General features: G+C 44.6%; 1 protein-coding gene across 3 annotated transcripts in view; it reads right to left on the bottom strand.

Moving 5' to 3' along the window:
• SMURF1 (SMAD specific E3 ubiquitin protein ligase 1) overlaps nucleotides 1-9,626 on the bottom strand; it is a 121,792-nt gene extending 112,166 nt beyond the window's left edge. For 2 of the 3 annotated variants that reach the window (XM_008018672.3, XM_008018674.3), the window contains exon 1: nucleotides 9,262-9,626. In XM_008018672.3, coding sequence (XP_008016863.1) covers nucleotides 9,262-9,316 — 55 coding nt within the window. In that variant the 5' untranslated portion in view covers nucleotides 9,317-9,626. The remainder of the gene's footprint in view (nucleotides 1-9,261) is intronic. The other variant, XM_008018675.3, reaches the window with a different exon arrangement.
• Nucleotides 9,627-22,693: the final 13,067 nt, after the last annotated feature.

Genomic DNA, 22,693 nt, shown 5'->3' with positions numbered 1-22,693 from the left:
CAAGATCTAAGGACTCCAAATTTCTTAATCTGAAAGTAATCATTTTGCCTTATTTTAATATGATAGAACAAGCTTTTTTTGGGGGGGGGGGGTCAGGCATCTCGCTATCATATAATAAACATAGTCTCTGGGAAAATAAGTCTGTTCAGAGCTATAAGACAAGTAGCCAAGAATTTTATCCTGTAGAACCCAGGAGTCTTCCTAGTGAGGAAGTCCTTATAAACGTGAGTATATACTTTGAAATGCTATAATATTTTAGCCTTTTAAAATACATTCGGCACCATCATTTTGATTTTTCAGAATGTCTACATTTCAAAATGATTCCTATTGGCAGTTAGTGTACTTACTAGTTGCACTAAGAAATTCTTATCTATTTAAGAGCTTTTTAATCTTTTTAATTGTTGAAAAGCAATATACACTCAAGGGGGTGAGAAAAGGGAGGAGATTAAATATTACAAAAGGCATATAATGAAAAGTTGCCCTCTCTTCTCTCTTTTCTCTCCTCTCTCTCTCTCTCTCCTCTCTCTCTCTCTCGTCTGAAGAGGAGAACAGGAGAATCTCTTCAGAGGAAATCAATAGTCAACATCTTCCAGTCATATTCTATACAGACCTATCTATAAATTTCCCCCTTTATTTTTATTTCCTGTTTTATTATTCAAATAGCACTCACACTAGTCTCTGTTTTGAATCATGCTTTTCCCCCCTACTCAATAATGTATCTTGGAGAATGTTCCATATCAGAATATAAAACACTATCTTACTATTTTAAACAGCTACGCATCATTGGGGATACACAACTATTTACTTAACTAGTCACTGCTGATACACATTCACGTTGATTTCAGTCTTTTGTAATTTCAATCAATGCTGCAATGATTTTGCATACCAGACTTGACATAAACGTGTGAATACACCCATAAAAGTCCGACATGTAGACTTGCTAGATCAAAGAGCATAAACATTTATGATCTGATAGATAGTACCAAACTGCTCTTAGTACCTACTCTATCAATTTATATTCTCAACCACCAGGGTAAAAGACCTGTTTTTCCACACCCTTGTCTCATCACAGAAAAATTTCAAACGGTTTGGTCTGCCATTCTTCTAGATGAAAAATTGTTTCATTCTTACTTTTAATTTGTAGTTTGTTTAGTATGAATAGGACTGATTATCAATGAAAAATAATTTCTTAAAGAAAGAAAATGGGCATTAGAGAGAACAGGGCACAGTGGCATATACCTGTAGTCCCAGCTACCCAGGAAACTGATGTTTGCTTGAGCCCAGGAGTTCCAGGCTGCAATGAACTATGATCATGCCAGTGTCCTCTAGTCTAGCCTGGGCTACAGAGCAAGACCCCATCTCTAAAAAAGAAAAGAAAAGGAAAGAAGAAGAGAGAAAATAGGGTAGCCTTTTCTTTTTCTTTTCTTTCTTTCTTTTTTTTTTTTTTTTTTGAGACGGAGTCTCGCTCTGTCGCCCAGGCTGGAGTGCAGTAGCACGATCTCAGCTCACTGCAAGCTCCGCCTCCCGGGTTTACGCCATTCTCCTGCCTCAGCCTCCCGAGTAGCTGGGACTACAGGCGCCCGCCACCTTGCCCGGCTAGTTTTTTGTATTTTTTAGTAGAGACGGGGTTTCACCGAGTTAGCCAGGATGGTCTCGATCTCGTGACCTCGTGATCCGCCCGTCTCAGCCTCCCAAAGTGCTGGGATTACAGGCTTGAGCCACCGCGCCCGGCCAGGGTTGTCTTTTCACGTTTCAAATCCATTTCTATTTTCTTTTATGTGAATTGCCCATATCCTTTGCCTATTAGGTACTGGCCTTTTCCTAATTGATTTTGAAGGCTCTTTATGTATTAGGAAAACCACACTTTCATTTTCATATCCATTATAGATTGTTTTTACTAGTTTGTCTTTGCATGTTGATTTTATCCTATTTTTGCCATGGAGAAATTTTCCATCCAGCTAAAGTTTTTTTATTGTTTATAATTGTTTTTCAGCTGATCTTTTGGGCTTTTAAGGATATATCATAACATCTGTAAATAACAGCAATTTTGTCTCCCGCTTTCTGATGTCTTTCTCTAGTTATTAATAGTAACTATTTTGACAGTGTACATCCCTGCATTGTTCCTGATTTTAATGGGAATGCTTCCACAATTTCATCATTTAAAGATGATGCGGGCTAGGTGCAGTGGCTCATGCACATGTAATCATAGCACTCTGGGAGGCTGAGGCAGGTAGACTGCTTAAGCTCACGAATTCAAGACCAGCCAGGCAACACGGCGAAACCCCTTCTCTATCAAAGCTATGATGATTAGCCAGCCATGGTGTCACATACCTGTGGTCTCAGCTACTCGGGAGGCTGAGGTGGGAGGATCACGGGAACCCAGAAAGTCGAGGCTGCAGTAAGTCATGATCGTGCCACTGCACCCCAGCCTGAGTAACAGAGCGAGACCCCGTCTCCAAACAAAACAAAAAATAAACATGAGGCTGTCCCATGGCACATTACCTGGCCTGGGAAAAACATAAAATAAAATAAAAATAAAGATAATGCTGGTTTTGGCTTCTAACACTATTTCTCTAAGGAACTTTCTGAATACATAGAGAATTTATCAATTCATTGTATTATTTTTCCACGTTTATTAATCGGTTCTATAGATTTTCTTCAATATAAAAGTACATTATTAGCTTTATTATTTACCTGGTTATTTAGGAATAAGAAATAACAGGAATCTATGACCGTATTAACATTGTGATACTCTATAAATAATTCATAACTACTCATTAAAATATTTAATCCATCTCTAGCAGGTCCCTTTGTAATCTAGAAAGACAGATCTCTGGCATTAAAGATAGGAAAACTGAATCATGAAAAGATTATCGTTCTATGCACCCCCTCCCCTTTCTTCACTATGGTACTTGTGTGAATTAGAAATCAAATTCAGACCTTCTGATCCCCAATCCAGTGTTGGAGCCATAAGAAACCATCATGCCCTTTAGAAAACTCAGCGGATGCCCAACATACAAAGAACACAGGCTGCCGTCTACAATCTGCAGCTTCATGACATGCTCTTACAGACTCCTGAAAGCAAGCCCCAAGTTGGGCTCAGGAGCTTAAAACATCTGAAATGCATCATCCAGCAGCCAGGAGGATAGGTTCCTGTTCAGTGATAAACGATGTTGCCGACATTCCTCAGCCAATTAGAATTCCTTTCAGCTGCAGTGGAGGTGAACACAGCTGGAATTACAGAGTGGGGCGCGTCACCAGACGGGCTCATTGTACATTATTTAAGCCTTGTTTTAAAAGAATATGAGGGTTTTTTCCCCCCATTAGTCCAGAAATGTGGAAACAACATTCCACTTGGTTTAAATATCTAAATGAATTGAATTGCGTCTGCAGACAAAACAGTAATACTGACATTTTAAAAAGAAGATATGCCCAAGCCACATGGCTATGTGCTTTTGTTTTTTAAACATAGCTCCATGGCTTTCCTTTAACTAGAAAGGCCTTAGGGACTTTAGTCAGTCAGAATGAGTTCCCTGGACAAGAAGCTAATTTAGGTTGGAGCCTTTCACTTACAAACTCACTCACAAAATAACAAACCAGTAATTTAACTTGTTCAGTGACAAAAAAAAAAAAAAAAAAAAAAAAAAAAAAAAAAAAAAAAAAAAATTGTATATTCCTTATTTGTTTTAAAAAAAATTAGCCTCTAAAATGGTTTTGAAATTATAAAAAATTGATCCAAATAAGCATCCTATAAGTTAGCTTTCTTACTCAGCAAATCAGAGCATGGCGAAGATACCAAGTTATTTCATCCATTTGAGGGTTTTTTTGAACCACTCAATAAAATGCACAATTCAGCTATTTTAACTGTTAACCAGTGCCCACAATGTTGTACAAAACAGCCAGTCTAGTTAACTGGATCACTGAGGTGATATTGAAACATTATTTGTCTTTTTGTCTTTTTTTCTTTCTTAATCTATGAGGAAATAGTTCATAAATAACACAACCTCCAAAACCTCCTTTCTTTCACCCAATGTTCCACACTAGAACCTGACATTGTGACTGAACCAAGAAAATGAAAATTTGTGGAAGAGAAAGAAAAACCCAACATTCAGAAATGACTTTTATATGTTGTTTAAACTAAGACTAGAGGGTTTAAACTCTGACAGATGGGCTTGAAGTAAAATATCTTGGTTTGATAAATCACAACTACTGTAAAAATGGAGATAGAAACAAAGCATATGAAAAATTTCATGTCTAAAGTCGGGTGGGCCAAGAAGATTAAAAGGAAAAAAAAATGTATTTGAAAAAAGAAAGTTGTTTTAAAAGGCAACGCAAATGTGATCAAATCACAAAATCAATGATAAAAACCTCTATTTGGCAGAATGTGATTCTTCTTAAAGTATAATCGCAATTCAAGTTTTGCAACAGCATTTGTTCTAACCCATACTACACCTTCCAATAATTCAGCTCAAAGAAATGCCTTTACTGTGTCTTCCTAAACTTGAGGCAAACCCTAAGGAAAATGTAAATGCAAAGGGAGCTAAAAACTGACCACTTATTCCATCTTATCACAACAACTGTGTTATATGGTTTTTGAAACAAAAGTTTGGCCTGCCTTACATAAGTGAGGTTCTCAGCTGGTACAAATTGACAAAGTCAACAGTCTTAACAATTTGCTTAATCTTTCTTGAGAAACTTAACTATTTTGAATCAATCGAGATACCTTTAATTGATGAATCAACGTCATCAACAGCTATTACTACAACTATTTCACTCAAAAGTTGCACCATCTGAATGCCAAAACACAAGTCACTCTTGTGTCTCATGTGCTACAATTTTTAAAACAACCTCATATTTCCACATGCTATGAAGGAAAGCCGCTTTGTCCCTCTCTATTTGGAATTAGAGTTTTTCTTACTTCACAATATGTAGTCATGCTCCAAAAGATATAAAAACACCAAGACATCTGAGAGTATTTCAATGCATAAAAGCAAAAAAACTTTAGGCACTTGGTATTTCAACTAATTGGTTGACATTACAATAAAATTTAATCTTCTTGAAGAGCATTGTAGAACCCTGAATTCCATTCTTTTACCTAAAGTGACCTAAACAATGTGTCTGGGATTCATCTGTGTACCACATAAGAACAAAGTTTTTGCAAAACCTGCTTGATTCTTCAATCAAAATGTTTCTAAAGTGTTTGATTTGCCAGTGAACTCTAATGACTACAAGATAATGCTCTTTAACAAAGATTACTTGATTCTGGATATATTATGCCCCCCAACCTACTGAAACAATTTAAAAACTATTTTCCTACTAAAATACCACAAAAACATTCATTAAAATGATATTATTTTAAATATAAAGGCTCAAATATTCTTCTGTTTAGACCAGGTTGCCAAAGCAGTTCAACATATTATCCAACAGTTTTCAAAAACAATCTCACATGAAGAAATAAAGTCATAAATGTAATCAATACACAAAATTAATGCTTGGCATAAATCAAACACATGTGCTACACTCCAACACAATTTTCTGAATATCAGGATTAAGAACACTAGTAAGCCTAAGTGCCCAACGGTGATTTGAAATAAGTAGGTAGCCAAATTGATATATCCTGTGAGAAGGAGGATCAAAGAGTATTATAACAGAGCTGAAATCTCATTTGATATATAAAGAAACTGAGACCCAAAAAGGTTAAATAACTTGTTCCGTAACACGTAGTTAATGACAGATCTGTCTAGAATCCAGGTCTCCTAACTCTAAATCTAATGCCCTATTCACCCCCAAATAGAATTGTGGACCCCAAAGTTCTAAATGTAGTCTCTTCAGCATCTTTTTTATTTTTTCTTTTTGAGACAGAGTCTTGCTCTGTCCCCCGGGCTGGAGTGCAGTGGCGCAATCTCGGTTCACTGCAAGCTCCACCTCCCGGGTTCAAGCTATCTCCTGCCCCAGCCTTTCAAAGAGCTGGGACTACAGGTGCGTGCCACCACGCCCAGCTAATTTTTTGTCTTTCTAGTAGAGATGGGGTTTCATCTGTGTTAGCCAGGATGGTCTCAATCTCCTGACCTCATGATCCGCCCCATCTCAGCCTCCCAAAGTGCTGGGATTACAGGCGCGTGCCACCACACCCCGCTAATTTTTTGTATTTCTAGTAGAAATGGGATTTCACCGTGTTAGCCAGGATGGTCTCAATCTCCTGACCTCGTGATCCGCCTCAGCCTCCCAAAGTGCTGGGATTTCAGGCGTGAGCCACCGCGCCCAGCCATCTTCACTATCTTTGCACTGAATTTCGCTCTGTGTATATTCATTGACTGGTTGAAACATCCCTCATTTTTTTAAAGTCCTTTTTTTTTTTTTTTTTTCAAATAACAAACATGGAAATAAACTCTGAAACCTGTAACAAAAGTATTCAACTTCTGAAAGATTGTTACTCAACATTCCAGAAGTGAGAGTTCAAACTTCCCTTCACCAAAAAGATGAGGCCAAAACCTATTCCGCTGTCAACAAACTTTCTAGTTCAAACCTTTCGAGGTAAACTAAGGTTCCACGTACTGGCATTGCATGTGTACACCATCACCGCTAAACCGCAATCGTATTGTAAGGATGATCACACTCACAGATCCTCTCAAGCCATTCATAACCTCTACTGAAAGGGAAAGGGAAAGGGAAAAGGTGTTTCAGAAAGAACACTCATCACCTGGTCCTTCCCTATCGAATGTCATCCAAAAATTCCTTAAAGCATTCTTGCATCAATAATCTAAATTCCTGAATCCAAAAATAATTTGGGAGGAGGACAACCCAAGTCCTCCCTTTCAAGGCCCAGGCTTGGCAACTAGGATTAATATATATATATATACACCGGACATAAACATTTCAATTAAAACCTATTCCTTCTAAAACACTCATCATATTTCTAACAAAACACAAAATCAGTTGCTTTCGCTTTTAACAAGATAACTGAAACCAATATGATGTCAATTACAGACTGAGTTGTAAATCAGAACCAAGTTAAAAGCTTTCCAAGTATTACAATCTCAAAAATGTTACTTTTATGTTACCACATAAATAAAAATGTATCTACATTGTATCTACAAAGTGAGAAGTGTTTCCTATCAGCCCTGGCGTGAAGAAATCTATTTCCCCAGAAGCAAAGATCCCAGAGGAAACTACCTCTTACATTACAAAACCAGGGTCTGGGTCTGGGTCCAAATCATTATCTCATATCTTTATACAAAAAACAAAACCTTCTCTTAAGACAAAAGTTGGGCCATGCAACAACTATGGGCTCTCAAAGTAAATTTTAGTTTTAAAAAAATTACCCATTGTTTGCATGGATTTTACCGATGACTTTATGGCTGCGCATCTGCCATAAAAGTGTTCAAAACGCTCATTCTCTCTTTGAAAGGACCTGCCCAGACCAGGACTTTGGAGTTCTCACCCGACTGAGTAACTGAACAAAAAAATCCAGGGGAAAATCCCTGACGGGGATTAGAATGAACTTTTTAGTTTCTTTCCAGAGCTGGAAATATTTGAGTTTGGAAAGTCCCGGAGCAGAGCCACATTTGCAACACGGCCGTCCTGCTTTAGGGATGAATTGAAACTGGGAAGACAGTAGTACCAGGGAGAGTGAGAAAGGGAAGATGAGGATGCAGCCTGGTCCAGAACCTCTGGAGCTCACTGGGGAGACAGGTTGGCATCACATCCACGCCACCAAGTCGCAGGCCCACGGCAGAGCGTTGCGCTCACCCTTGAAGGTGGCACTACAGAGCCACCCAGGAAACACGGGCTTTTCACTGAAGACGAAATGAATCAAGGAGCCTGCGTGTGGGCAGCTTCCAAAGCCTCCAGTGAGTGTGGGAGTAGGGATCAGCGTCTCACGGGCGCTCAGAGTTGCTGAGTGTGAGGGTGATGGTGAAACAAAATGCAGAAAAGGTAAAAATTGAAGAAGCCGAGTCAAAAGTAGCTAGCGGTCTGGCCTAAGAGACAGGAAGTGGCCCAGACTGAGACTGACGAGGGCTGGACCAGGGGGAAGTGAGGAGAGCAGGACTGGGAGCAGCTACAAGATAGGATTGAGGAATTTCAGGCTGAAGGAAAGAAAGGGTGGAGGCCCCGCCAGACAGCAGCGAGGGGGCGGGGCTAGGCAGGAATGAGGGCGGGGCTTGAAAGTGAGGGGCGGGGCTAGTGGAAGAAGGAAATGAGGACTGTATAGGGAGTGAGGGAGAAACGAAAAAGGATTGAGGGGGTGAGAAGCGGGTGGGTGGGGGCAGGAGGGCAGAAGCAAGGGGCAAGTGGAAGGGGAGATAGCAAAAGAGAGGATGGAAGTGGGGGAGAAGCGGGTGGGAAGGACCAGGAAGATGAAGGGAGGGAGCAGGTGGGAGGGGAAACAGGAAAGCAAGAGAGAGGATGGGAAAGTGGTGAGAAGTGAGGGATGGGACCAGGGGAACAGAGGCGAGGCCAGGAGGGAAAAGCGAGGGGACAGGTGGGCGGAGAGGTTGGGAAGCAAGGAGAAGCATGGAGGGCGTAAAAACGGCGGAGGAGAGAAAAAAAGGAGAGAAGCAAGGGGGCGGGGCCAGGAAGAAGTGAGGGCCGAGGCTAGGAAAGAAGTGAGGAGGCGGGACCAGGAAGAAGTGAAGGCCCAGGCTAGGAAAGAAGTGAGGGGGCGGAACCAGAGAGAAGCAAGGGAGCCGGACCCAGGGAGAAGCGAGGGGGCGGGGCCAGAGAAGGAGGCGGGAGCAGACAGGAGCGAGGGGGCGGGGCCAGGGAGATGTGAGGGGTCAAGTGCCGGGGAAGTAAAGGTGGGGAAAGGAGAGGACCGCCAGGGGGCGGGGCCTGGAGGGAGAAGCGAGGGGTCAGGTGCTAGGGAGAAGAGAAGCGAGAGGCAAGGGGCCAAGCCGGGGAGAGGTGAGGGGACAGGGCCTGGAAGGAGATGCAAGGGGCGGGGCCATGGAAGAAGATGCAAGGGGCGTGGCCAGGAATGGAAATGAGAGGGGCGGACCCAGGACGGAGACGCGAGGGGGCAGGTGCGGGGGAACTGGAGACCGAGGGGGCGCGAGCGGCCAGGGGGCGGGGCCGGGCAACGGCGAGGGGGCGGGGCCGGGAGGGAGAAGCAAGGGGCGCACGCCGAAGGGGGTGACGAGGTCCTGGGACAACGGCCGGCGTGGGGGAGGGCCGCTTCCAAGGGCGCCCGGCGGGGAATTCCAGGGAGGGCGAGGGGGCGCAGGGGCTCAGGGGCGCGGGTGGGCCTCCCGCCGGCCGTACCTGTCAGACGGATCTTGATGCTGGAGCCGTTCCTGCGTGTCCCGGGGTTCGACATCTCCCGCCAACGATCGGACAGCCGCGGATCCAGCGCCGCCGCCCCCCGGCCCGGCCCGGCCCGGCCCCGCCGCCGCCGCCTCAAGGTTACGGCTCCGGGCTGGGCGCCGGGGTCCGAGCCGGGACACAAACTCCGCGGCCCAGGCGTCCGGGCGGCAGGCGGATGGTCAAGCCGGGAGATCGGCGCTCGCTGCGGCGCTCTGACTCTCGCTCCTCCCAGCCGAGCCCAGTCCCGAGCCGCCGCCGCCGCCTCCACCACCTCAGAGCCGGACGCCCGCCGCCCTCGCCGCTTCCGCCGCCGCCGCCGCCTCCCCGAGCCGCGCGCGCGCCCGCCGCCGTGCCGGCCCGGCCCTGCGCGCCCCCGTGCCTGCGTGCGTGCGCGCCCCCGCGGCGTGCGACGGGGCGGGGCGGGGTGGGGCGCGCCGCTACGTCGCCCGCCCGCCTAGGGCGCGCGAGGCCCGGATCGCGCGGGTTGGGGTCTTCCCGCTTCCTCGAGCCAGCGGGTGGGAGAGTCTGGCCCCAAGCCCGGGAAGGAAGAGCAGAGCTGGTCCCGGGGCCCAGCGCGCCGTCGCCCTCTGTTTTGGCCCCTGTCTCTGCGAGGCTCTGAGTGGCTCCTGAGTGACTGAAGAGGGGTTTGCATGAAACCATGGGCTGTGTCCACACCAAGCACCTTGCACACAGGCGTGCAATACCAGTTTTTTTAGTTGAGAGCTTTCGATCGTGCAAGTTCAAGGGAGGGACTTCTCAAAGAGACAAAGCGCTTAGGTGTGTTCTGTACAACCGGTGTGCTCCACTGACCCGTAACAAAGTTGCCAGAATCGCAGAAGTGCCATATACGGACAAGGAAAATGAGATGAGAGAGAGGGATAAAGTTGAGAGGCGGATGCTCGTTGTTATCCAATCTGCATACAATTTTACCAAACAAGAAAGCAGCATTGTGGTTGGTGTTCCCCAGTCTTCTGCTAAGTTTCCCCTTCTCCCAGGGTTGCAGGTTAGAACCAACAGCTCATGGCTGGGTGAGGTGGCTGTAGCCTGTAATCCCAGCACTTTGGGAGGCCGAGGCGGGCAGATCACTTGAGCCCAGGACTTTGAGGCCAGCCTGGGCAACATAGGGAGACACCATCTCTACAAAAAATACAAAAATTAGCTGGGCATGGTGGTACACGCCTGTAGTCCCAGGTACTGGGAGGCTGAAGTGGGAGGAACGCTTGAGCCCCAGAGTTCAAGGTTGCAGTGACTATGATCAGGCCACTGCACTGCAGCCTGGGCGACAGAGCTAGACACTGTCTCCAAACACACACACACACACACACACACACACACACAAAGTTCATTATGCGCTTTCTCCAGCAAACAAACTCCTTTCTGTTAGCATGTTATAGAAAGAAAATGATATGTTATTAGAAAGAGAGAAAGCTAGGTTTATCAAACTTGTTTTTTACCCACTACCTTTTTTTTTTTTTTTTTTCTTTTGAGACAGGGTCTCACTCTGTCACCAAGGCTGGAGTGCAGTGGCACGATCTTGGCTCACTGCAACCTCCACCTCCCGGGTTCAAGCGATTCTCATGCCTTAGCCTCCCAGATAGCTGGGATTACAGGCGTTAGCCACCACACCCAGCTAATTTTTGTGTTTTTGGTAGAGATGGGATTTCGCTGTTTTGGCCAGGCTGGTCTCAAACTCCTGAGCTCAGGTGATCTGCCCGCTTCAGCCTCCCAAAGTGCTGGGATTTCAGGCGTGAGCCACCACTCCCAGCCCCCACTACCCATTTTCATGTACAAATTATTATTATTTTTTTGATTCTTCATCAGTCAACTTGAACAAATTATTTTAATACCATATGTGTGTATGTGTTTGTGTCCCGAAGAAAGTAAGCTCTGGGCCATTGCTACCATCCCCTGCAGCCTTAGGCCTGTCCTGAGGTCACAATCTTCTGTGAACCTTCTACATAGAGCGCCTAGACATGCCTGCCTGCCTGCCTGCCTCAGGATGAGCCTAGTGAAAGCAGAGTCTCTCCTGGGCAGGATTCAAGGCATCACATCTGTGAAATAAAAGGGTGGTCCTGGGTCATTTCTGTGGCACCTTGCAGCTCTTTTAGTTATCCTCAAGAAAAACCCAAGAATACAAGCAATGTTTAAGCAATAGCAGTAGAGCCACAATCCAGCTGTTTCCATTTGTAGATGATTGTCACAGAGAGTGAATACCTGGGTCTGAGTTAATCCATCCAGTCTCTAATGCTCCCAGGTAATCCCCATTCTTCTGTCAATCCCCTTAGTATTTCCCCCTCCTCTTTATTCCCCTATTCAAAGAGTCTCCTCTCTAAACAAAACCAAAAATCACTCTCTGCTTACCTGGGTGCAGGCTCCTGTTCTTATCCCCAGGTGTTCTGATCTAGAAACCTTTCATTGATTAATTTTGTTACTTTTCTCCCTGCCCTGATGGCTAGTTCTTCCTTGGCTTGACTGTTTCCTTACTCTTTGAGTCAGGAGGTTGCTTCTGGAGGTTTCTGAAAGGCATTTTGTTCACTCAACAAGTACAGATGCTCCTTGACATACAGTGGGGTTACATTCTGATAAACCCATACTATGTTGAAAATATCATGTCAAAAACGCATTTGCGGAGGCCGGGCATGGTGGCTCACACCTGTAATCCCACTACTTCAGGAGGCTGAGGTGGGGGGATTACCTGAGGTCCGGAGTTCAAGACCAGCCTGGCTGACATGGTGAAATCCTGTCTACTAAAAATACAAAAGTTAGCTGGGTGTGGTGGTGTGCACCTGTAGTCCCAGCTACTCGGGAGGCTGAGGCACAAAAATCAAACTCAGGAGGCAGAGGTTACAGTGAGGCGAGATTGTGCCACTGCACTTCAGCCTGGGCAACAGAGCGAGACACTGTCTAAAAAAAAAAAAAACAGAAAATGCATTTACTACACCTAAAATGCATTTACTACACCTAAGCTACCAGCCATTATGGCTTAGCCCAGCCTACCTTAAGTGTGCACAGAACACTTTCATTACCGTACGGTGGGGCAAAAACATCTAACACAAAGCCTATTTTACAATAAAGTTATTATAAAGAATTTTGAATCAAAATTCGAAATTTGAAGTATGGTTTCTACTAAATGTGTATCCCTTTCCTACCATAACATCAAAAACTCATAAGTCAAACCATCATAAATTGGGACCATCTAAAATTGCTAGATATTCCCAATCGTATCTTTCACCACAGCTGCACAAAGGGGATCTTCCTACCTGGAAGCTAGTGTTTTACTCATTCAGGAAACATCGGCCACCTACTATGTGGCTAGGAACAAGGAACACAAAATAAATCTATTACGGCTTCCGCATTCCAGAGGCTCAGTTAACTGGATGAAACAGACAGGAGCAACTGACAATGATACAGTGATGGGCATGTGTATAGCAGGCTAGAATGTAGATGACAGAACAATTCTGTGTAAGAAGAGAAATGGAGACATCTCAAGTCACAGATGACTTTAATCTAGAGCTTAAAGCCAGTGTTCAAGTTTGCTGGGCAAAGTGGTGAGGAAGGGTGTTATAGACAGAAGGAACAGCTGTACAAAGGCATGAACGTGAATGCATTTTCTAGCACCATTTTCAATAAAAGTGTACTCATGGAGCTGCTTGTATACTGTATCCATACAACTTACTCCATTAAAAGTTGATCAAAGGCCGGGCACAGTGGCTCACACCTGTAATCCCAGCACTTTGGGAGGCCAAGGCGGGTGGATCACCTGAGGTCAGGTGTTTGAGACCAGCCTGGCCAACATGATGAAACCCTGTCTCTACTAAAAATACAAAAATTAGCTAGACATGGTGGTGCATGCCTGTAATCCCAGCTACTCGGGAGGCTGAGGCAGGAGAATCGCTTGAACCCAGGAGGCGGAGGTTGCAGTGACTCAAGATTGTACCGCTGCACTCCAGCCGGGGTGACAAGAGCAAGCCTCTATATCAAAAAAATAATTTTTTTAATAAAAGCCTGGGCAACATAATGAGACCCCGTCTCTACAAAAAATTTAAAAATTATCTGGGCAAGGTGGTGCATGCCTGTAGTGCCAGCTACTCAGGAGGCTGAGGTGGGAGGAAGGCTTGAGCCCGATAGCTCAAGGCTGCTGTGAGCTATGATTGTGCCACTGCATTCCAGCCTAGATCACAGAATGAGACCCCATGTCTTTAAAAAAAAAAAAAAAAAAGTTGATTAAAAATAACAAAAAGCATTTGCCCACTTAAAAATCATCAGACATTATCATATTGAACTTAAGATACATCATCTTCACTTCCTTTCATCATGTATCACGTTCCTCAAAAATACGATCTTCTAAAGCTATCTGGAACAAACAGATGCAAAATGTCAAACAATTCTGCTGAAACAGAGATGGAACTTGGTGAGCCTCTTCGAGTGTCCTCTTTGCAATGGCTTACACAGAGCAGTTTTGACCCTGCTTTCTAGGTAGGATTGGACTGCTTTTATTTCCCAAAAATGTGTCAGTTCCCTGTGTCAGTGTCATTGGGCATTTGAAATATTTTCCAGTGGGCAAATCTGCCTTTGGATCTGACTGCAGTAGTTCTTAACCAGTTTCTGAGTCCCAAACCTCTTTGACAATCTGATGGAAACTCTGGACTCCTTCCTTCAGAAAAATTCACATGTGGAAATACACATCAAAATTTGCTTCCGATTTCGGTGGGTTTATGATCAACTGAAACCAATTTATGAATCCTCTAAGGGCCTGTAGTCCCTAGATTAGCAAGTCATTTTTTTATTCTTTAAGAGAGAGGGTTTCACTCTGTCACTCAGGCTGGAAGGCAGTGCCGTGATCATGGCTGACTTCAGCCTCGAACTCCTGGGCTCAAGCGATCCTCCCACCTCAGCCTCCCAAGTACCTGGGATGGGACTACAGGCATGTGCCACCAAACACACCTGGCTAAGTTTTTTATTTTTCATACACACAGGGTCTCACTCTGTTGGCCAGGCTAGTCGCCTCAAGTGATCCTCCTGCTTCAACCTCACAAAGGGCAGGCATGAGCCACTGCACTCAGCCCAAGAACCTTTTGTTTGTTTGTTTGGTTGGTTGGTTTTTTTTGAGACGGAGTCTTGCCCTGTCACCCAGGCTGGAGTGTGCAATGGCACCATCTCGGCTCACAGCAACCTCCACCTCCCAGGTTCAAGCGATTCTCCTGCCTCAGGCTTCCAAGTAGCTGGGATTACAAGTGTGCACCACCACACTTAGCTAATTTTTGTATTTTCAGTAGTGAGTAGAGATGAGATTTCACTATGTTGGCTGGGCTGGTCTCGAACTCCTGACCTCAAGTGATCCGCCTGCCTCGGCCTCCCAAAGTGCTGTGATTTCAGGCATGAGCCACCAGGCCCGGCCACAGTAATTTTTTTCTAAAGGAAATTATCAAGCAAATGACGTTGAGCATATCCCGTATGTATGTGTTCGGGATCCAGGACAATAATAACCCTTTTGAAAGGTAGCGGGTGTGCTGAAAAGAGGACAACTATGACCCATGGAGGACCACAGTCTACCTGGCCTCCATCACATCACCAGCCGGTGCTGAAGCAAGATATTAAAATTCTCCAAGCCTCACTTTGCTCATCTGTAAAATGGAGATAATACTTCTCTCTGAAAGTTATTGGTGAGGCTTAAATCACGAATGTAGATTTAGCATGCCAATACAGCAAGCTCTTGGTAAATGGCAGTTCTTATTAGTATGTGTGTGGTTGCCTTTGCTCCAAAAGCTCCTAGGGAAGCTTCTTACCCTGAGAAAATCTGGGATTTTGTGCAGAGGGTCCCTGGCGGGAGTGAACAGTTATAGGGAAGGCGTCTTGAAAGCACATTTCTGCTCCTGAGCTGGTGCCTCTGAGGCCAGTGGCCAGATCATATTAACCTTTAAAATCTTCTTTATCTAGGGTCTAGGCTTCTTTTGCTTTTCATCTGAACATCAAGTTTTGTTTTGTTTTTCAGATGGAGTCTTGCTTTGTCACCCAAGCTCCCCGCCTCCCACGTTCAAGCGATTCTCCTGCCTCAGCCTCCTGAGTAGCTTGGACGGACCACAGGCACATGCCATCATGCCCCGCTAATTTTTGTATTTTTAGTAGAGACAGGGTTTTGCCATGTCGGCCAGGCTGGTCTCGAACTCCTGACTTCATATGATCCACCTGCCTCAGCCTCCCAAAGTGCTGGGATTACAGGTATGAGCCACCGTGCCCGGCCTTTGTTTCTGTTTTTGAGACAGGGTCTTGTTCTGTTGCCCAGGCTGGCGTGCAGTGGTGCAATCATAGTTCAGAGCAGCCTTGACCTCCTCAGCTCAAGCAATCCTCCCACCTCAGCCTCCTGAGTAGCTAAGCCTACAGGCGCGCACCACCAAGCCCGGCTAATTTTTATATTTTTAGTAGAGACAGGGTTTTGCCATGTTGGCCAGGCTGGTCTCGAACTCTTGACCTCAAGTGATCTCGCCACCTCGGCCACCCAAAGTGCTGGGATTACAGCCGTGGTGACATTAAACAAACTGGAAACCTCATGAATCAGACTCTTTTTTTTTTTTTTTTTTTTTTTTTTTGAGACGGTGTTTCATTCTTGTCACCCAGGCTGGAGTGCAATGGCGCAATCTCAGCTCACCACAACCTCCGCCTCCCGGGTTCAAGCGATTCTCCTGCCTCAGCCTTCCGAGTAGTTGGGAATATAGGCATGCGCCACTATGCCGGCTAATTTTTGTATTTTTTAGTAGAGATGGGGTTTCTCCATCACGCCCAGCCAGACATTCTCGTACTAATTAAGAAGAACGGTAGTTGAGTGCCCAGCTCTGGCAAATATTCACCATTGTTCCTGCTGGCAAGGGGGTGACCCAATTCTCTAGTCGTACAGTTGTGCAGAACCCGTAACCAAATCATTCCCCTATGCATTCGCGGAGTCTTTAAATCAAACTCATCCTTCTGCTGAGTCCTGGCGAGGCTCTAATCTTACCCTGATTGTGCAAAAATAGAACCAAGTATGGACCAATGTGACAGATTCCCCTACTACCAAAGGCATTCATTCATTAAAGGCATTCATATAAACAAATTCAGTTAATGTGAGGTTTAATGGCATCTGGTTTGTGTGAGGGAGGGATGCTAGGTAATTATTAGTTACTATTCCTGCTTAGCGAACATGATGAAGGTTTTTCAAGGAGAGAGATCTCCAATCCAGGTTCCTGCCCTTTTTTCCGGTGCCTGCATTGTGCTGATAGCCAACATCATCTGTCTGTCTGTCTCTTTAGCCTGCATCAATCCTCCATCTGCCTAGGACTTCTCTGGACCTAGTCCTGCCTAGGACTTAATCTGTAGAATGGTTTTAAATTTTTGATTTTTTTCTCCCCAGGAACCATATTCTAGAAAACACAATTTTGTCATTTGTATGCAACTATTAGTAATATTAATTCATTGTTCCTCTCTTTGTACTGTAGAATAGTAAGCAAACATTTTTTTTTTTTTTTTTGAGACAGCCCTGTTGCCCAGGCTAGACTGCAGTGGTGCGATCATAGCTCACTGCAATCTCGAGGTTCTGGGCTTGACTGATCCTCCAGCCTCAGCCTCCCAATCCTGAGTAGCCGGGGATCACACCACCATGCCTGGCTAATTAAAAAAAAAAAATTTTTTTTTCTAGAGACAGGGTCTCCCTGTGTTGCCCAGGCTGGTCTCAAACCCCTGGGCTCAAGCAGTCTTCCCACCTCAGCCTCTCAAAGTGCTGGGATTATAGGTGTGAGCCACTGAACCTGGCCACGAACATTAAGAACCTCCTATGTATCAGCAATGTGGTAACATGCAGGGAATTTTAAAAGATCAACAAGATATAGTCCCTGTTATTTTGTGGTTCACTTCTAGTCATGGAACCAATCACATAAACGCATCATTAAAACAATGTATAGGCCAGGCATGGTGGCTCACGCCTGTAATCCCAGCACTTTGGGAGGCCAACGCGGGCAGATCACGAGGTCAGGAGATCGAGACCATCCTGGCTAACACAGTGAAACACCGTCTCTACTAAAAATACAAAAAAAATGCTGGGCATGGTGGCATGTGCCTGTAGTCCCAGCTACTCGGGAGGCTGAGGCAGGAGAATGGCGTGAACCCGGGAGGCACAGGTTGCAGTGAGCCGAGATCGCGCCACTGCACTCCAGCCTGGGCGACAGAGTGAGACTGTCTCTCAAAAAAAAAAAAAAAAAAAAAAAAAAAAAAATTAGCCAGGCATGGTGGCAGGTGCCTATAATCCCAGTTACGCGGGAGGCTGAGGCAGGAGAATTGCTTGAACTCAGGAGGCAGAAGTTGCAGTGAGCCAAGACTGTGCCGCTGCACTCCTGACAGAGTGAGACTCCGTCTCAAAGAAAAAAAAAAGTAAAAATGTGGCAGAAGGGTCCAACTGAACCGTCCCTTTCTCTGTGGACATCAATATGCCTTAGATATGGGCATAGAAAGGGAAGTGTTTGGCGCGTTCACCAGGATTCTATGCAGAAAGTAACTTCATGTTTGGTGTTTTTGCTGCTTATCTTAGACAGTGTCTAAAGAGATTCAAAAATTAACAGTGGTTAATTCAGGAACCTTACCAATTTAAAAATACTTGGGACATATCTTTGGTAACTTTATTTCTTGTAAGGCGGCCCCAACCTTTGCTATTTAACAGGCTTGAGCAGTTCCGTCTCTACAAGCCGCATGTATTTCTGCTGTGAGTTTTCATCTCGGGTTGTCACTTAGAGGTATAATCATTTTAGACATTGCAATCTGCTCAGAAAGCAAGGCCTGTGATGTCTTCACTGAGTGCAGGATGAGGGCTGCTGTGCCTCTCTTTAATAAGTGAGAGTACTGGCCGGGCATGGTGGCTCAAGCCTGTAATCCTAGCACTTGGGGAGGCCAAGGCAGGTTGATCACGAGGTCAGGAGATTGAGACCATCCTGGCTAAGACAGTGAAACCCCGTCCCTACTAAAAATACAAAAAATTAGCTGGGCGTGGTGGTGGATGCCTGTAGTCCCAGCTACTAGGGAGGCTGAGGCAGGAGAATGGCGTGAATCCGGGAGGCAGAGCTTGCAGTGAGCCAAGACCCTGCCACTGCACTCCAGCCTGGGCAACAGAGCGAGACTCCGTCTCAAAAAAAAAAAAAAAAAAAAAAGTTCTCAGAATCAAATGGGAAAACAGTTTTATTTTTCAACTTACTTTTGTTGAATTCATAGATTATGGTCAAATTCTCAATTCATTGACAAAAATTAAGGTTTAAATGTTAATTTCGACAAGCCACCATGCGTCGGAATGGAATATTTTTATGACAATGGACTAGTCTTAGGAGAATGCTTACCTTGCAAAGGGGATGAGGATTATAGGATGTTTCATGGAATCTTTTGGACTAACACATCTTTCCCTGACGGAGTTTCTGTCCTTAAATGCAATCCTTTGCAGAATAATTTTTATAGAAGTGGGAGGAGAAAGGGAGTGGTTAGGGGATTGGTACCAACACAGTGAGTGACTTTAAAAAGATAGAAACCTTCCGTTGCTCTGAATATGGTATCTGGGACTGGGCACAGTAGCTCACACCTGTAATCCCAGCACTTTGGGAAGCCAAGGCGGGCAGATTGCTTGAGGTCAGGAGTTCAAGACCAGCCTGGCCAACATGTGAAACCTCATCTCTACTAAAAATACAAAAATTTGTTGAGCGTGGTGGCCCTTGCTTATAATCCTAGCTACTCGGGAGGCTGAGGCAGGAGCATCGCTTGAACCTGGGAAGCGGAGGTTGCAGTGAGCTGAGATTGCACCACTGCCCTCCAACCTGGGCAACAGAGAGCGAGACTTGGTCTCAAAATAATAATAATAATAATAATAATAATAGTAACCCCTGAACAATTAACTCCCTGGCATGAATTTGGCATCCACAGATTCCCTTAAATTCTAAGATTCAAGTTTTGTCATCTGTAAAACAGAGGTGATGCCAACATCATACAGCTATTGTAAGCATTACTGGTATAGGAGACGATATCTACGAAAGTTCTTTGTAGAAGTGTTATAAAAATGATCATTTTTGGCCGGGTGCAGTGGCTCATGCTTGTAATCCCAGCACATCGGGAGGCCGAGGCAGGCAGATCACCTGAGATCAGGAGTTCAAGACCAGCCTGGCCAACATGGCAAAGCCCCATCTCTGCTACAAATACAAAAAATTAGCACTATTCACAATAGCAAAGACTTGGAATCAACCCAAATATCCATCAGTGACAGACTGGATTAAGAAAATGTGGCACATATACACCACAGAATACTATGCAGCCATAAAAAAGGATGAGTTTGTGTCCTTTGTGGGGACATGGATGCAACTGGAAACCATCATTCTCAGCAAACTATCGCAAGAACAGAAAACCAAATACCGCATGTTCTCACTCATAGGTGGGAATTGAACAATGAGATCCCTTGGACACAGGAAGGGGAGCATCACACACCAGGTCCTATTGTGGGGAGGGAGTAGGGGGAGGGATAGCATTAGGAGATATGCCTAATGTAAATGACGAGTTAATGGGTGCAGCACACCAACATGGCACATGTATACATGTATAACAAACCTACACGTTGCGCACATGTCCCCTAGAATTTAAAGTATAATAATAATAATAATAATAAATTAGCCAGGCATGGTGGCACATGCCTGTAATCCCAGCTACTCGGGAGGCCGAGGCAGGAGAATCACTTGAACTCAGGAGGTGGAGGTTGCAGTGAGCCGAGATTGTACCACTGCACTCCAGCCCAGGTGAAAGAGTGAGACTCTGTCTCAAAAAAAAAAAAAAAAAAAAAAAAAAATTGTCCTTGATCTCTTGATCTTTGAGTAAACCTGCAAGTGTCCAAAAAGAGACTTTGGTGTCCTTTGTATATTTACTGAATGGAATGCACAGATAGTGACCAGAACTTTATAAATAATAAAGGTTCCAGATGGGGGCAGTGGCTCATGCCTGTAATCTCAGCACTTTACGGGGCCGAAGTGAAAGGATTGCTTGAACCCAGGAATTCAAGACCAGCCTGGGCACCACAGCAAGACCTCATCTCTACAAACAAAATAAAAAATAAAAATAAAAATCAGCCAGATGTGGTTGCTCAAGCCTGTAGTCCCTGCTATTTGGGAGGCTGAGGTGGGAGGATCATTTGAGCCCAGGAGTTCAAGGCTGCAGTGAGCCATGATCACACTACTACACTTCAGCCTGGGTGACAGAGCATGGGTCTCTAAAAAAAAAAAAAAAAAGAAAGAAAACAGTTTCCATAATTTTTAATAATTGTTAAATGTTATGTATGATCCCCCTTCCCCTCCCAAAAAAAACACTTTAAATGTTTTCTAATAACACTTCTGAAAGACAAGTAAATCAGGGATACAGCATATTTTTCCCATTAATAATTCATCAAAAATGAGAGTAGCTCACACAGTTTTTTTTTTTGTTTTTGTTTTTTGTTTGTTTAGAGAGAATGTCTCTGTCACCCAGGCTGGAGTACAGTGGCATGATCTCAGCTCACTGCAACCTCTGCCTTCTGGGTTAAAGTAATTCTCATGCCTCAGCCTCCCGAGTAACTAGGACTACAGGTGCCCGCCACCACACCTGGCTAATTTATGTATTTTTAATAGAGACAGGGTTTCACCATGTTGACCAGGCTGGTCTCAAACTCCTGACCTCAAGCGATCCACCCCCCTTGGCCTCCCAAAGTGCTGGGATTACATGTGTGAGCCACCATACCCGGCAAAAATGCCTTTTTAGTGCAGGTAACTCCCAGGTCATTTATCAGAATTTCAGGTCATTTATCAGACTTTCACCATATGTAGTTGTGCTTCAGAAACTTAGGTCTTTTTTTTTCTCTCGAGACGGAGTCTTGCTCTGTTGCCCAGGCTGGAGTGCAATGGCACGATCTCAGCTCACTGCAACCTCCACCTCCTGGGTTCAAGTGATTCTCCTGCTTCAGCCTCCTGAGTAGCTGAGATTACAGGTGCACGCCACCACACCCGGGTAATTTTTTTGCATTTTTAGTAGAGACGGGGTTTCGCCATGTTGGCCAAACTGGTCTCGATTTCCTGACCTCGTGATCTGCCACCTCAACCTCCCAAAGTGCTGGGATTACAGGCGTGAGTCTTGAGTCTATGTTCATGTAATATACACCATGAAATTACACAGTTTTAATGTATGTGAGGTTTTCCTAAATTTTAAATCACTAAAAAGCTACCAATGACAAAATTGACGCACCCCCTCAATTCTGTCTCCTAGTCGGAAGCCAGCAGTTTCGTGAACATGCTTCCAGAATTATTTTCTATACATATACTAACACATATATACTTTTTATAAAAGTTTATTTATATATGTGTGTGTATATATATATATAGATATGTGCACGTATATTTATTGATTCACCAATTTAGGACATTATCTGTTGGCTCTTCATTTATGAAAGATGAGGAGTTAGGTGACTAACACTTCCCTCTTCCTGCCTCCATTTTTATAGTTACTATTTTCAGTTCTTCTATTTGTACTTTTAAATATTTTTTTGAACCTGTGTTTCCTATCAGCTTGTAACTTATGATCTCCTCCATATTAGACAAAGATATTGGCACTGAACCATCTGTTCCAGTCTATACTCCCACCTTCATCCTTCTCAGCTGAACGTTGACAATGTCAAGGATGACAACAGTCACATTCTCTTCTGTGTGCATTGCTGACTTCCCTGGTTTGTCTGTTGATTCTATAAATGGATTGTTTCAGAATCAAGGTCAAAATCACACCACATTTCAGTTGGCTTCATGTTTGGACCTGGAGTTTTCTTACACATTTTTTTTCCTTGTTTCTAAGTGCCTTATTTTCCTCTTATTGGTGGAAGAAACAAATTTATGGAGTTGTTCTTGGCTTTGAGATAGGATCTTGCTCTGTTGCCCAGACTGGAGAGTAGTGGCATGATCACAACTTGCTGCAGCTTCAACTTCCTGGGCTCACATGATCCTCTCACCTCAGCCTTCTGAGTAGCTGGGACTAACAGTGCATGCCACCACACTCAGCTAATTTTTTTTTTTTTTTGTAATTTTTATAGAGATGGGTTTTCACCATGTTGCCCAGGCTGGTCTCAACCTCCTGGGCTCCAGCAATCTGCCTGCCTTGGTCTCCCAAAGTGCTGGGATTACAGACATGAGTTACTATGCCCAGCCCAGATTTACGTTTTGTCATGTCATTAGTATAATCTGGCATCTTAGTCTATTACTTGGAATCAATTTCATCCTTCCCTCAAGAAGAATGAATCAACTTCCTTCTTCTTGTTGAAGATAGTCTACCTGGAGCTCGCTGCCTGTCTGTTCTAATGTGGAAAAAATAGCCTTCCAGGTTCGCTGTCCAA

This window comes from Chlorocebus sabaeus, chromosome 28, assembly GCF_047675955.1.
Source record: "Chlorocebus sabaeus isolate Y175 chromosome 28, mChlSab1.0.hap1, whole genome shotgun sequence".
Classification (NCBI taxonomy): domain Eukaryota; kingdom Metazoa; phylum Chordata; class Mammalia; order Primates; family Cercopithecidae; genus Chlorocebus; species Chlorocebus sabaeus.
This window is presented reverse-complemented; position numbering and strand designations above follow the sequence as displayed.